This window comes from Pangasianodon hypophthalmus, chromosome 14 (genome assembly GCF_027358585.1).
Source record: "Pangasianodon hypophthalmus isolate fPanHyp1 chromosome 14, fPanHyp1.pri, whole genome shotgun sequence".
NCBI classification, from domain to species: domain Eukaryota; kingdom Metazoa; phylum Chordata; class Actinopteri; order Siluriformes; family Pangasiidae; genus Pangasianodon; species Pangasianodon hypophthalmus.
Genome location: NC_069723.1, coordinates 2201608 through 2218246, shown reverse-complemented (window position 1 = coordinate 2218246; position 16639 = coordinate 2201608). Strand labels below are relative to the sequence as shown.

The following is a 16639-nucleotide window of genomic DNA, read 5'->3' as shown; positions in this document are numbered from 1 at the left end:
GGGGGAGGACCATGGAGAGAAAGAGGGCTCAATGATGTTATCTTGGGGCACCTTGTCCACCCGATCTTCAATTTTCTTTTTAATATTCTGCATTTGATTGGGATGTCATCTTGAGTTATGATTTTGTGTTTTTGCACAGCTGTTCAACCCAGGACACTGGAGGTGGTGCAGGGCCAGTTCGTTATCAGCTACCTTAGAGCCTCTTGGTTACCAGAGTCCCAAGATCAGTGGTGATAAAAGTAAGACAAAGTGAACAAAGGTGTAGAAGGTAAGGTAGACTTACAGTAGAGACTCACAGTAGCACGGTGTCGAGGAGGAGCACCTGTTATATGTATCCTCTCTCTGTTTTCATTCCATAGCAACCTGCTCCTATGTCTAGAATGACCCCTGTTGATCCCAGGAAGTCCAAGCCTGCTATGAGTGGGAAAGCTAGGTGAGTGTCTTGCATAATATATGTGTCAACCTGATATTCTCTGCCATGCCAAGTGAATAGGATCGCCCTCTTGTCTTTAGATGACTAAAGACTTTAGATGGTTTAGGTGAATTTTTCCATTGGCCATGATGAATTTCTGTGGAGTGTTGTCGGAGCATCCGCTCCTAGCTGTCTTCATAATCCCTCCTGCATCAATGTGAAGTCCAACACAGCTTTCACCTCCTTCCCTCTCACAGTCACAGGGACCAGGAGAAGAGATGTGATGTCATGATATTGGGCTATGGAGTCTCCTGCTAGGTTTTTGGTCATAAATCCACCTTAAATTGTACAACAACTGCCTGTATTGTTTGTACATGTTCAACATTTTTCACACCATTAATCATCATTATCGGACAGTTCATGATCAGAAATATACAGAGAACATCTCATAGAATTTATCTCAGCAGTAGGATCACGTCGTGTAACAAAGGGACCTGTAGAAAAATCTAAATCCTCTCTATCAACATTTCATCATTGATTATTTTTCTATAACAACATGATAAATTGTGTTTTATTTCTTACTTACTAAATAACCAACTAAAACAGCAACAAAACCTAAATGAAAACTAGACTAGAAGACTTCTGTTGAGCAGATTATAACAGCAAGAAAGTCTAAAGGTCTTTCTTCTTTTTTTAATATTAGACAATAAATTAATGAGCAACAAAACAAAATTACAAATCATCTATATGCATGAAAATCAGTAATAAATGTATTCTACGTCTCCTTGGATGAAATGTTCTCTAGCAAACTCTGACTTCCAGAAACAGGAACTGTATTTATACTGAGATCATGAGACACTTTAATTGCACACAGGTTCAACTAATTATGCGACTTCTGATTGTAACTGGTTGCGCAAGAATTAATTTACAGATTTCATTATTTATGCGATCACAACTTTTTAACATTTTAAGTTCATGAATTATTTTGCTAATTATATTAACTTTTCCACACTTCAGAATTAAGGCCTTTTTTGTGTAGATTCATGACATTTAATCCCAATTTCAGTTCCAGGTTGTAACACTGCAAACTAAGGACAAGGTCAAGCACTGTAAATTTACACATAATACTGCATCAGCAATATTATAACACCGAGCATAACACCGATTTGCTGATATGATGAAAAAAGTGTTTTCTCTGAAAAGGAGGTGGAGTCACGAGCAGTAGTTTCTGTTAAGAAAGACTCACGCGTGCATCCTTGCTCTTACTTCTGCAGTTCTGAACAAGAGACAAGATGGTGAGTTCTGTGTTCAAGAGTCTGTTAAATACAGGATGCTGCAAGTGGCCGGTTTTAGCCCAGAGTAATTAGATTTAATCCTGCTCTTAAGGATTTTTTGTGTGCTGCATTAAAATTTTTGCTACCTGTTCATTTATTACTAAAGTACACTTCAGCCCCTGGACTTTTTCTTCTTATCTTCTTTATTTAATACAGTGGTTTTTGTTGCTAATGAATATTTTAAACAAATCTGATTATGTTTAATCACTTTCTAGGGTTCATAGGGTTCTAGGGTTCACTAGAGCTCCATAGTTTGTGTAAATTTACATATAAATAAGAAGACTGACTAATATGAACCTTGATTTATAAGCTTTAAAATGTGGTGGTTGGGAATGAGTCACTGTGATTTTATATATGGATTAAATTGCTTATTTCGACTACGCACAAATTTAATGAAAATTGTGAAAGTATTTTTCAAATCAAATGTGGTTTCAATTCAAATGGATTTCAGCACCACTGTAGACCAGCAGTGTTCTTATAGCTGGTAATGTCTGGTGTGTGTTTTGATCAGGTTTGTTCTGGAGCGCTGGGATTCTTCCTGCTCTTTCTGCTCCATCCAGCTTTGGGGGTTAAAAATCTCCAAAACATCATCAACCACCTTCATAATAAGTAAGATGCTTTTATGTTTTGTCTTTAGAGCTGATTAATATTAACTAAGGTTATGGTGGAATGATGACATGAACCTTTTTTAAAATACAAAATAACTGGCAAAACTAAATGCATAACTAGATAGTTAGTATCTAGTAGTTATGTACAGTTATCTAAGAGTGGATTATCTATTTAAATAAATAAAGCATATACTATATATGCTTATACCTACTGCTAGACTGACCAATGCATAACAATATTTAGCTGCAAACTTAAAAGTATGCTTTAAAGGTCTAAGTAGAACCAACAAGGTGTTTCCCTCTCCAGTTAGAGCCTTTTTGAAGCTAAGAAACTTAATTATCCAGTGAACCCCTGAAGAGTGTAGTTTATGGATGTTTTTGAGACACATGTGAGACTCATGTATCTATTTTATTGTGTCTCTTTTTTCATGTTTTAGATATGGAGTTAATAATCAGTATGCTCTGGGCATTAATGTCCCAGTTAGATTTTGTGATCAACATGCTGCTCTTGACCAGAACTTCCTCCCAAATGATAACGATGCACAGAAGGTGAAAGATGACATGGCTGTTGCTGATCGAATTTACAAGGGCAAACAGCTGATTGGTGCCAGACCAAAACAAATCCCTGGAACACAGAACAACTACCACTCTGAGTATCTGTTGCTGATTCATTCCATGTCCAAAACATTATCTCGCTTTGACCCGCTCATGCAAACCCTCCTGAATTCAGATCCAAATGGCTGCACGGTTTTCTTCACCCTGAACTCCCCCTGTGTGAAAACCTGCTCAACACCTAACGGACGCTACAGCATCATCCCAGCGCTTAGCATGTTCCAAAACCGCAAAGGTCCAAAAGCATTTGTTTTTAGACAGGTTTGGGAGCAGGATGTAGGTAAGCCTGCTTGGGAAGAGAATATAAGGAATATAAATAATATCATTCCAGTCTATCGCTGTGAAGCAAATGAATGCATCCCCTGCGTTGACAAAAATCAAGTTAAACAAAAGTGCGTGCGGAATTAGCCTCATGGCTAAGCTATATCGTAATGTGCTTTCCATGGCAACTTTATCAAATAACTGCCTTTCAACTGCATAAAAGGACAAAAAAAATTAGCCAGAAATGTTAACTATTAAAAAATAACTTTTGCTAAAACTGTTTCCTGCTTTCACATTTATCAATAAAGATCAGCATTTAATCAGCCTCCTTTATTCTCTGCAACACAACATTATAATGCTTTTTAATGACAGCATCTTGAAAATGTTTCCTTTTCTTCTTCTTCTTTTAAATGTATTATATGTTTGGATGAAGATGCACTTCGAGTAGTGCTGGAGAAGACGCTCACATGCTGCACTTCCACACTTCACCCAGTAGACAACAGTGTTACTGTATACTATTACATGCAGAATTAAACGCAGCTAGTTATGTGAGCTAGTATTTAATTTAATTTAATTTCAAAAATATCTCTGTTTCTTTTGTATTCCTATTATGGGCACAAGGACATTGCTGTCTTGTAAAGTTGAGTGTTCATGTGGTTGATTGTTTTGACGTGACCACAAAAGTTACACTTATCATAACACTGCTTACGGTGCATGTGTGTGTGTGTGTGTGTATGTGTGTGTGTGTGTGTGTGAAAATAGGAGCGAGACACAGCGTTCACACAAGAGAAAATGGGGAAATTAAGTGTTTGCCACAGTTCATAGAAGGGTTGTAGAGTTTTTGTTTTAACTTTATTATATTTTTAACTTTAACTGGAAAAGATCAATTAATAAAATGACTTCTAAAGAAGAATTAGTCACAAATGTTAGTTGGGTGTTGCTGTCTATCTGCTTAAACATGTTCTTGATTGGTTTAATTCCCTTTTTTTTTTGCATTTATCAATAAAGATGGAAGCGTTTAATCAGTCCTTTTTCACAGCTTTTAGAAAACACACAACGGCTAATATTGTCTCGCGCCTGACTTCACGCTCGGGTGCCATTTCTGTCCCAGTGATATTACATTTGCAAAAATATGTGTGTAAAGTACATTTTGTATTTAAACTCAAGTAAAGTGTGCGCACGTTTCAGATAAATAACTTCAAACATTACTAAAAACATGAAACTACAAAAAACTATAACACTTTACCTTGAGATATCACCACAGTCATATTAAAGTCACTACAGCACTTGAAAAAAATCTAATCAGTTTGCTGGAAAACGAAAAAGGAAAAAAAATAAGCATACTTGAACAGTTTGCGGATATTTACGAAACAAATTTATTTGATATAATATCAATACACTGCTCTAATTACAAAATAAAAATGACCTCTGTAGCACAATGGGTATATTTTATAAGTAATATTCCACAATACGTCCATCTAAAATATTTTTTTCCACTTTGCATTTTGCTTGGATTTGATTGCATTCAGCACATTTGGAATTTCTCACCATGGAAAAGAAAACGGTAGAAACGAAAAAGGAAGATAAGCACAATGAATCTGTTTGTTTAGATTTATTCCAGATAAAATAAATAATCAAGGGTGGGATTAATAATTAAAAATGACTAATTAACATTAATCCTTTTTTCCCCTGACCTCTTGCTCGAGTCCCCTCAGCATTATAAGATCAGCGTTAGATGAAGACGCCCAACTTACCCAGAAGGCATTGCACTCTTATAATGTTTCCCTTTTTCAAATGGTTCAAATTAAAAAAAAAAAAAAAAAAAAAAAAAAAAAAAAAAAAAAAGATATATCATTTGATTGTCTGTCTTCAGGGTTATATTATTCCAACTCTATCCAGAAATGAGTGCTGATTTGTCTCTGCTAGCTTGTTAGCAAGTTAGATATTTAGCATGCTAGCTAGTTATCAAGCCATGCTAGCCAGCTAGCTAATTAATATGACAGTACAAGAAGTTTTTTTAAGCAATGCATCCAAGGTTTTCCGGTTTCTTAGCAAGAATGAAACGGAAGTGTGGGATTAAGAATATCGGGTTAGGGAAAGACTTAAAGTCGGCTTTACACTGGCAGCCTGGTTTTGCAGTTTCAGATAAAGAAAATGACACATCGTAAAAGATTTCTTTGGCTGTGAGTTCGGCTCAGCAGTGACGTAATCGATGACGTAAGCATAACGTAAAGTTAGAGGATCTTCTTTATATAAGCCGACATGGAGTACACGTGGAATCTCACAGTCTGTTATATAAAAAAGATTTTAGCAGGATCTTCTCGTAATGATTTTAGTAGGATCTTCTCGTTATGATTTTAGCAGGATCTTCTCGTAATGATTTTGGCAGGATCTTCTCGTAATGATTTTAGCAGGATCTTCTCGTAATGATTTTAGTAGGATCTTCTCGTACAGTGTGACAATCTTAGAAGAGTGCTGGAATATCGTAGTGTAAAGCCAGCTTTATCCTCAAAGGGACAGTTTTTGGGTGCAGTTTTTGTATTCCAGCTAAGCAGAAGCCAGTCCAACTGTTTAATCAAATTATCTTGGTTTTATCGAGGAAATCCTGCACTCACACAGGATGAGCTTTGCAGAAACACTTTGTCATGGAGTGTGTAATGAAATCAGGTTTAAAAAAAAAACAGCTGTTATCACTTAAAAACCACTATTGCTTTTGCCGACAATGAAAAATTCAAGTAAAACAGGATTTATAGTGTTAAACAAAGCATTATTCAGGATCAAACAAAATAACACACACTTGACTCTCCTGATAAATAATGATGGAATAATTAAACATGTAAACAGATGACAATTAATGTTAATATTCAAAAGCCTTTCTCCAACATCTAAAGGTGCAGGGGGACGAATTTATTTTACTTTACTATAATGGGATATAAACTGTTTATTGACCAAAATGGCGGAAGTTGAACCTTAAGCAAGACCCTTAACCCTCAGCTTGGATTAATTTCTTTTGCTGAAAGATTCATCAAATAAATGAGTCAATGTTAAGTAAGATGTCAAGCTCAAGCCCTGAAGGGCCGCTGTGCTTCAAATGTCAGCATTTTACATGCTTTAAAAAAAAAAAAAAAAAGGATTTAACCCAAAGGTCTTAGAAATTAGAAATTGACCCAACAACTGAGGTTAGTGAAATGTTTTTGAAACATTTTGGTTGTTTGATATGTCTGTTATGATATGCTTAACAGTCTGGAAAACCTGTCAGTGTTCGCTATAGCCAAAACATTTGGTCCAAAAAAAAAAAATTAATAAATAAAAAAAGTTTTTGACCAATCACCAACCAAAACTGTTTTTCTGCCTATAACATGTCAAATTTATAAAAACAAAAATACAATTTACCTTCTAACCTTGCCTTTTCTTAACAGTCAGTCTGCCTAAAGACGTCTAAAACCTCACTAGCTAAGCGTGACTCACGCATTCACATGGTGAATGTCACGCTTTGATCAAGTTGCTGGATATCCATGTGGCATAGAAACATAAGCCTAATCCATCAGATACCAACTGTCAAAATGTCCGCGATGCTCCTGTGCTGCAGCCAGAATGAAATGTTTACATGTACTTTTCTCTTTGTTCAGTTTTTAAAAATGCTACAGCTTTATGAGGACATGGCAAAATTTCACCATGTGAAGGGTTTTACCAGACTGCTACACCTAACGTTTGTAGGGTTTGTTTTTATAACATCGTCATGTACTGTATATTAGCACAGCGTCGCACTGGGTTAGTAAATCGAACGCAAAAATGTCCGTACTGACCATGAAATTGTTATGAAAATGTATTACCACTGTAAAATAAAGTTCGTATTCGAGTGATATTTTTACTCTTGGGTCTCTGCGGCTGTTCATGAAATTAAAATTTTAACTAAACAAGGGCACAGCCTGCTATAGTACGCCTACAGGCTAACGTAAAATTTGTGCTGTTTAGGTCACGTCTCCTAGACTGCATATCATAGCATAAAAATTGTATTTTGGAGCATTTCTAGCTAGCAGAAATCTAACATATAAAAATATGCCTTTTCCGTGCATCAGCGAGTTAAAATAGGTTTTATATGTTGTTTTCTTTGAAAATTTGACGTTGGAAGTGGATACTGCGACGCATTCGTTTGGATGATTATCATACCGTAAATTTATCCAGTCTTGATTCGGGACATTTTGTTGACAAACTGCAAAAATGCTACATAATCGTATTAAGATCCCCTACACCTTTACCTTACGTGTATTTGTGTACTTATGTATATACTGTATATGTATATATGTACAAATGTTTCAAACCTGATCGCTTCCTTATAAATGTGAAAAAAAGAAAAAAAAAGCAAATATGTACAACTTAAAAAAAAAAAACACTGCTCTTACTAAAACATGTCTGTACATATTATTAAAATTAGTATAATATTTAGAAGGCTAATCATGACTATAGATTGACACAATAAATATAAAGCAATAGGTGCTTGAAATGAAAGGAACAAATAGAATAAAAAAAACGAAAGTGGAGAAACTGGGACGTGGGAGCGATTTGGCAGTCTGACTTGTGTAGCTAGCCCCAGGATTGTGCAAAATGAATAACTAAATAAATATACTGAATAAACCACTGAGTGTATGACAGAGCACAGCACACACACCCGGGATACATCCACAGCCTGTAGTGGAAAAAACACGGATGAATGTGTGTATTATCACAGCATCCTGTGACATACGACATACGATTGTGTGACTGTAGCATTACTGTACATCATTGACCACTGAACTGATTCAGATTTTTTTATTTTTCAGGCTTTGCTGAAATTAGCAAATCATATACGTGGAAAAACTACCTCTGAGGTCATATACCTCAAAATTTCCCAAGTAAGAATTATGATATAACGAACTTTTGGACTTTTCACGTCTCAATGCCACCGTATTTCTGACAATTCAGAAACAATCCAGCACAAATTCAGCGTTCAAAAATAGTGTTGTTCCTAATAACTATTCCTCAAAACGTAAACGATTCTTTCTGATTCTGGTAACATGCGTCTTATTCGCTAATAAGGAAGACATCACAACACTGTTTTTTTTTTTTTTTTTTTATCATCTCCTTCCTCCAGGCAATCACACATCAGTGACCAGTGTACTTGCCCCCTAGAAGTGCTCTTCAATGGTACCACCAAACACAATGAATTCATTTGTTACAACTGCCTCTTATTTAAAATGATTTTGGGAAAAAAAATTGAAAAAGAACCCAGTTGCACCGCCTTTCGTTCTGGACTGATAGGCAGTTTCCTTTGGAACTAGTGGAGTATTCCCATTTGCTCACTTCCTTAATGAGTACTAATAGCATGTTAGTCGTCACCTCTGACCGTGACCTCATCCTCTTTCCCCTACTTATCTTGTCAAAGAGTTAAGGAATTGGATTTAAGATGTTGAATATACTGCTGAAAATCAGTTGATTTTTGTTAACATTGTAAATACTATTGCTTTATGGACGTCTTAAGATTTTGAGATTAGTTCCAAACATAACAGACCTGGTGGTCTGTACTGAAAGGAAGTAGAATGGAAGGTTATGTGTGTAACCAAGGTTTTAAGACTGAAAGGACTACCAGAGTAGCTACCCTTGGAGCTAGTCAAGTATTCGTATTTGTCCAGTACCAAGAGCAAAGTCATGCCCTTATGACAATGACCTCAAGTGTGCAGCCTGTAAAGGTTCCCTGCTACATCAAGCTCATTCTCTTTCCCTTCTCCTCTTGTGGAGGAGTTGAGGAAGAGGAGTCAAGATGCTGAGAATACGCTGTAATCCTTTCATCACCTTTTAAAATTCTGAGGTCTGTTGCAGAACCAAGGTTACTGTTCTACTTCATTTTGTTCTGGACCACAAGGCAACCTGGGTCACCTGCATTGAGAGGATGGCCAGAGTATGCACATGATGTAGCAGGGGCATTTTATAGCCTGGAGATATGTGGACATGGACACAAGGGGACGACTTTGCTATTGGTACTTGCTAAGGGAGCAAGCAAATGGGAATCCTCTGCTAATCCCAAAGGAGAAAAAAACACTCTGGCAGTCCTCCAATTCCATATAAATGGAATGCAATATTATTATTATTATCTTTCATATCCTGATCAGGGTCGCAGAGCGTAACCCAGGAACCCTTGGTGCGAGATGGGAATACACCCTACATGGGATGTCAGTCCATCACAGCGCACCATGCACGTACATTCCTACAGTCAATTCCTACACACCTACAGTCAATCAGTAGTCAATCCACTGGGAAAAACATGTTATTAACTGGCCAGTGTCGCACACACTTTATGTTGACACAGTGTTTATGGTTGTACGTTTTGTTATAGTACATTTCACACATCAAGCTGATGTTGGCTAGATATTCATGTTCCATCTGGGAAAAATTCAAGGCAAATAATCTCACCTACCATTTGGGTGGTGTAAATTTAAAGAAGACGCCTGAAATAACTGAAAATATCTTGACACAGGTGAAGTAATCTTACGTCCAAAGTGCTAGTTAAGAGAGTTTATGTATTAGACCTATCACCTATACTTGTGGTGCTGGAGAGGATCTCTGCAGTGCTTTTGCACTCTGGCCCTGTTTTCAACATGCCTTCGTTTGACTTTCCCCTAGAAAGAGTAACGTAAGTGTGCACTTGCAGCACAAGAGTAAGACTGTGCTGCTCAATAGGGATTAGCACTTGCCCAAGGTATTCATTGTCATTCCTTTAAAGTATCTAAAGTCTGGTCGTTACATTTCTGGCTCTTTTTTCTCTTCGAATTCCACTCATCAGTCCTTACGTGAGCTCTCTATTACTATATGGTGTTAGAGCTAAACTCTATTGTCATGTAATTCTGAAATGTTGGCTAGTCTTCAGCTCTGTGACTCATTCTGTGTATCGCTGTCAGTACTGCTCATCTCCCGTCGCACCCACACATCCTCATCGGCAATAACCGAATGCTCATCTACGCTGGCCACGGACATGGCACACTGCTTCCCAAGATGGGACAGCCTCAAAGCATGCTGGGATTTGCAGTTTTTGCCTTCAGGTTTAGTTTCCTCTTCTTCATCCTCCAGTGACATGGCCGAAACGGGTCCTTCTAGCTCCTGGCTGAGGTCTTCATCATCGCCATCCCCATCCTCATCGCTCAGTAAATCTGTCTCTTTTGTTTGCTCTTGCTCCTCATAGCGCTGCAGGTCAAACTGCTCCTCCACCCAGCGGTCTGTGTCGCCTGGCTGCAGGGAGGTCTGGGAGTCTGGTGAGTCAGCGTCGGCGTCAGTGTCGAACACAATGTCCGTGTCAATGGTAAAGCGGTTTCGCACTAGCTTGCGCCGACCCAAAGTACGTGTTGGAGCAGAGGCTGCACACAAATGCAAAGCATGTTAGCAGGTAATTTTAGCAGGTGAATCTATGAGTGATTCTACCAGGTGAGATTAGCAAGAGTGTGTGTACCTGCTCGGTTCATAGTGGGCCTAGCTCCTTTCAGAGCGCAAAGACGCTTCCCTCCAAATGGCACGTACTGCTGGCTGGGAGGAAGACTTTCTGTCTTCAACAGCTGCCGTCTCTGTTTGTCTCTTAAAATGGAGTGCACTGTCTTCAGGAAGTCCTTCTTGCTTTCGGGAGAACTAAAGAGATGGCACAAGCAAAAAGCAGGAAGATTCAGACCACAGTTCACTTTTAATCAGAGTCTTAAAATGTAAAGACCACATTTACAACACTCCGGTACCTCATAAATTTTGTGCTAAGATGCTTTAAGGATCCAATTTCCCAACATTAAACAGGCACTAAATTGGTAGGTGCCAAATTCCTGTAGTCTCCTGATGAGACCTAAATTCAGTTCTTCTGAGGAATATGCATTAATAATTACTACCACAGCTCTTTCTTTCTGTGAGACTTGACAGCAGTGGACTTATCAGGTTAATTTTATCAGAGTCAGCTTGCAACACAGAACCAATAACTGGGACACTCATATCACTACACCAATAGGGCACAGACTTGCCCAAATTTTCATCTCATTTCTACCGAACATTCCTCTGCAATCAACCATGTGATTGGCTGAACAGATATAACCACTGATATCCAACAACCAAACTTTAATTTGTAATTTATGGCTAATTTTCCTTTCTGTCTTCAAAACCATAACCTACTCAAATCCAAATGATCTGCTACCAAAGGCTTTAGGAGAACATTTTATACTACTTCTGTTCCTTCCTTTGTGCTACCCTCAACAAATCTGACTATGCACTGACACAGACTGCATCCAAATATAAACAGACGAAGAGTCAAACCAACCAGGACTACAGCCAAAATGTGGCCATTTGACAAAGTTAGGATGCTCCAAAACTGGTTGAGCATCACAGACTGGGAATCATTACAAGCTGCTTGTGACTATGTGGACTCATCCACTCCATCCACTCACTGTCTCATCCAAGATGTGTTGAGGATCAACAACAGGCAAAGATCATCAGGCGGATTTGAAACAGAACCTAACAACAAAATCAGGTTAGCAAAAAGCCAGGTGTAAGGACAGATTATCTCAGTGTTTCAATAACCAAAACTGTTCAGTTGTAGAGTTTTCAAATCATTAAAACACCAGAAGATACAAAGAACAGTTGCTTAAACCATTTCAATCAAAGAATTTACAAAAATTAACAGCCTCAACTTTCTCAGTGAGTGCTGCACAGACTGCACTATAATCTGCTCTATGACCCCCATCATAATTAAGAAAAAAAGATGTTCTCAGGCTATTCAAAACCAAGGATCCAGCTGGAATCTCACCTGGCACTTGCAAAGAAGCTTGCCTCGGTTTTCACTGAGATTTTCTGCTTCGCACAAAGTACCTACATGTTTCAACCTGCAAGTTGCAAGCTTCCTGGGGCTGGTATACCTCAGGGCTATGTGACCAGGGGCTTAATGCTCCCTGTAGGGCAACCCTTGCTGAATCTATATAAGGGGAGATGTCTGACAAAAAGCAATCCTAAAGACCTCCATGAAAGGTACAAAACAGACTAAGTGAAACATGCCTGGATTAGGGATACCAGGACCCACCCCTTGAGCCAGGCCTGGGGTAGTGCCCACAGGTGACTGCCTGGTGACTGGGCCACCCATGTAACCTGGTCAGGTTCAACCTGAAATGGTGACATGGCGCCATCTTGTGGGCTCACCACCTGCAAGAAGAAAGCTGGGGGTCTGGTGCAATACCTGTTGGGTAGCAGGCATATGATTGACAGACTAGACCTGTATGTGGCCTTCTCAGCCTAGTGCCACTGCAACCCCTACCAGGAAAATTGGAAGAAGAATGAATGAATGAATGACAGCTGTACTAACTCCAGGTCAGTGGGTGTAACATCTTTAGCTGGGAAATATTTCAAATTGCTGGTATAATCCCATAAAACAGCTGGTGGATCAATTTCAACAAGAACTCTCTGTAATCAACATTTCTGCTGAATGTAGGGGGTGTCATTCAAAATTCCTGGAATGCACTGCATTTTCATTTATGGCATTTGACATACATCTTCCAACCTCAGGCACCTAGATTGCCAACAGAATGAATCAATCAGTAGATGATGCAGTCAGCCTGAATATTAAATAATCAAGTCAACCATCAGAACAGTTTAGCAGTTTAGTAGCAGATTTGTAGTACACATGAGTGAGTGAGTGAGTGAGTGAGTGAGGGAGGGAGTTAAAGGCCATGAGGTGCACAGAATACAAGCTGTGGGTCAATGCTTGAAAACGTTCCTATCATCGTTCCTTGGCACAGAACTTCCAAGAGAAAGCAGATTTGTCAAAGCAGCACAAAACAATAGTAAAAATAAACAGAAGTTATAGCAAATACTGCGCACAGTACACAAAGTCTCCAGAGAAACAGAAAGTCCTTCATCAACTGTGACTCAGAAGCAAATCCAAGTCAGGGATTGATCAACTCGAAAACAAATAGCGAGACTCAGCCTACCACCTAATATACTTTAATGTAAGTAGGTGTGTTTGTGTGTTGTTTTTTTTTGTCATTTGTGAGCACAAGGTGTGTGTCAGTCACCAGTGGTCTGACCTGCAGCACAGGTGAAACACTCTCTCTGGCCTTCCTTCCGACTCAGATTTCACATGGATGATCTCACACACTGCAGCACTGTCACCATCTGCAAGGCAAATACACACTATGCCACACACTCACCCACCACTTTAATAGGAACACCTATTCACCTGCTCATTCATGCAATTATCCACTCAGCCAGTCAGCACAATTCATAAAATAATGCAAAAACAGGTCAACAGCTTGTGTTAATATTCACATCAAACATCAGAATGGGGGAAAAAAATGTGATCTCAGGTTTGACATGGTGTGTGCTCTGACATGCTTTTCTGCTCACCGCTGTTGTAAAGAGTGGTTATTTGAGTTGCTGTAGCCTTCCTGCCAGCTCAAACCAGTCTGGCCATTTTCCTCTGACCTCTCTCATGTACAAGGCGTTTCCTACACGCAGAACTCCCGAACACTGGATGTTTTCTGTTTTCCGCACCATTCTGTTTAAACTCTAGAGACTGCTGTGTGTGAAAATCCCAGGAGATCAGCAGTTTCTGAAATACTCAAACCAGCTCATCTGCCACCAACAATCATCATGTCACGGTCACTGAGATCACATTTTTTTTTTCTAACCACATGATTGGCTAATTGCATGGTTGAGCAGATGTACAGGTGTTCCTAATAAAGTGACTGGTGAGTGGTGTACATATACTTAAGGAATTTGTAGTGTAAGCAGTAAAATTAAGTGAAGCACACAAAAACTTCCAGAAAAACAGGACAATTTACTTTGCAGTTTTGTCTTGTTCCTCTGGAAACTGCACTGTACTTACGTGTGGTACACGTGTGTGTGTTTGTGCGTGTGTGTGTGTGTGTGTGTGTGAGCAGTGTGGTCGCAGAGTGTTACCTGCACCAGTCAGGGTTCGAACTTGAAGGGCATCGGTGGAGATCATGTGACGGAAACGGAACGGGTCTCTGTCTTCACCTGATACTGATGCACGTTGTGATCCACCCTGATAGATAGATAGATAGATAGATAGATAGACAGACAGATAGATAGACAGATAGATAACATTGTGTGTGAGGCACCCCTCATAATTTGTATTATTATTATTATTATTATGTGTCAGACTGAAAGAGCGGGATGAAGCTGGGAGAAAAGGACAGAGAGAAAGAGATAGAGAGACAAGGGAATGACTCACCATTTTCCTCTTTTGTTTGGAGCCGTCTTTACAGACAAAAACAACGGCCGTTTTAAACACTGAAAGCAAGAAGACAATGAAACACCACTAATGAAAGGATCGAGGAGCAGAATGTTACAGGAAGTAGCAGATATACAAATATTCTTTTTTTTTTTTTACATCATTCTAGTTGTGTGTGATTGCAACAGAATGCAACAGTGTGTAAATAAATAACAACACACTTGGGGGCGTGCTGTTATAGGAAAATAATCAACCTTGGGGGAGTGTGTTGCGGCCCTACGCAAAGCAGAGTTGATTATTTTCCTATGAGAGCACTCCCCGAAGTGCTTTACTGTTGTTAAAGCACAGCAATTTGCAAACTGTAACCCAGAGTAACAACAACTAACTTGTTTTGCAGATGTTCCACAATGTTAAATGTAGCTATAAACGGATAAAAAGTACACCGATCATCAGAGCAGGGGTGTGTGATGTACCGAAGGTGGCGAGTTGAGGCTCCTTCTTCCACTTTCCCAGTGAGGACGGAGGATTGAGCCAAATCAGAGTGGTGTGTAGCAGCAGGTCTCCCATTGAAAGATCAGCTACCTGCAATCACAGTCTAGTTACTCATCTTTTTCAGTAACACTATGTGTGTGTGAGGTGTGAGTTCCTGTGAGTTATCTCTCTCTCTCTCTCTCACACACACACACACACACACACACACCTCTTTCTTGTTGCCGGTCTGTTCTGCGATGAGCTGGTCAAACACAGCACCAAATTCCTCATGGAGCTTCTGCATCTCGTTAATGTGGCTGGCTACTTTATTCATGGCCTTCACTGCCACTGCATACACACACACACACACACACACACACACACACACACACCACACACACAAACACGTTTACAGATTTCAGCATCTGACAACAAATGTATCTCATAATACCTCTCTCTCTTTTGCTCTCTCTCTCTCTCTCTCTCTTACACACACACACACACACACACACACACAGTTACCGTCCAGATGGTAGTGCTCCTCGCTGTCGGGGTCAGTGAGTGTGTAAAGCTCACGCAGCAGCAACGGGTACTTCAGCACTCTCTGGATGGGTTTAATCAGATATGACTCGAGTGTGGACGAGTGCTGCTGCTTCGGGTTCCTCTCATCCAGAAACGCCTTAAAGTCTGGGTCCGTCTTTGCTGGACACACACACACAAACACACACACACACACACAATTAGGAGATCAACTTGCCACACACCAGGCTTCGTTTATTAAACTTAGATACGAATTAATGTATTCATAAACAATTTGCAGGACATTTACACAAGAAATGTGGCATTCATTAAAATCCAGTTTGGAAAAAGGCTCATATTGTGTGTTCGCGCCTGAGTTTGTGTAAATTTTTTTTTTGTAAATTTACACTTGAAGAACTCACTAATGCAAATCATATCACTAGTGATGAGGTGCTGCGATTTTATACGCAAATCGCATAAAATCACTTATTTATTACAAGTAAACATAAATCTAGTGAAACCTTTTTGAAACTCAGTCATTTTATCTTAATGACTCGAAAGAAAACACAAATCCATAAATTAACACAAATAAGACTAGCCATTCGAGTAGGACAAAAGTACTGGCGCCCTATAAAAGGAGGGGGCATCGGGTTGAGTGCTTGTGTGTGTGTGTGTGTGTGTGTGTGTGTGTGTGTGTGTCGGGGGGGGGGGGGGGGGGGGGGGGTCTTTGGACTGGTAATTATTATGAAGAAAATCAGTGTTAGCAAAACTTGCTAAATTGTTAGATTGATAAATGAGGCCCATTGAGTGTGAGTGTTTCTATTTTCTGTTATACTGAAAAAAACCACGCTGTCAAATTATGTACACAGAAAAAAAGTGGTATCTATCTATATGGTCTTGGCAGTCTTTAGTAGAACGATGTAGAATAAGACAGAGAGAAAAACTGAGAGGTATTACCTTTCACCAGGACTTTGGGGACTTTAGTGTGACTTGCACAGAAAGCGCTGTAGATCTTAAAGCGATCGGCGTAATAAAGGAACGAACCGCCGAGAGAGAAGAGTACTTTCTGGAAGAATGAGAGACAGAGTGACAGAGAGAGAGAGAGAGAGAGAGAGAGAGAGAGAGAAGAGGTTATATACTGTACACTCGGGTCCTACCAAGAACGGTTGTGATACAAGGT

At 39.3% G+C, this 16639-nt stretch overlaps 2 protein-coding genes across 4 annotated transcripts in view; one reads left to right on the top strand and one right to left on the bottom strand.

Annotated features, from left to right (window-relative positions):
- Positions 1-1684: 1684 nt before the first annotated feature.
- On the top strand, positions 1685-3619 carry LOC113544627 (uncharacterized). The gene is made up of 3 exons (XM_026943536.3): positions 1685-1707; positions 2258-2355; positions 2792-3619. The coding sequence occupies exons 1-3, from the start codon at positions 1705-1707 to the stop codon at positions 3372-3374; spliced, it is 684 nt and encodes a 227-aa protein (XP_026799337.3). The 5' UTR covers positions 1685-1704; the 3' UTR covers positions 3375-3619.
- A 6184-nt stretch (positions 3620-9803) lies between these two features.
- Positions 9804-16639, bottom strand: part of tiam1b (TIAM Rac1 associated GEF 1b) — a 47160-nt gene continuing 40324 nt past the window's right edge. For all 3 annotated transcript variants that reach the window (XM_053239838.1, XM_026943514.3, XM_053239837.1), the window contains 9 exons: positions 16417-16525; positions 15463-15642; positions 15170-15288; positions 14943-15051; positions 14470-14528; positions 14175-14280; positions 13301-13388; positions 10705-10877; positions 9804-10612 (listed from right to left, as the gene is read on the bottom strand). In XM_053239838.1, coding sequence (XP_053095813.1) covers positions 10125-10612; positions 10705-10877; positions 13301-13388; positions 14175-14280; positions 14470-14528; positions 14943-15051; positions 15170-15288; positions 15463-15642; positions 16417-16525 — 1431 coding nt within the window. In that variant the 3' untranslated portion in view covers positions 9804-10124. The remainder of the gene's footprint in view (positions 10613-10704; positions 10878-13300; positions 13389-14174; positions 14281-14469; positions 14529-14942; positions 15052-15169; positions 15289-15462; positions 15643-16416; positions 16526-16639) is intronic.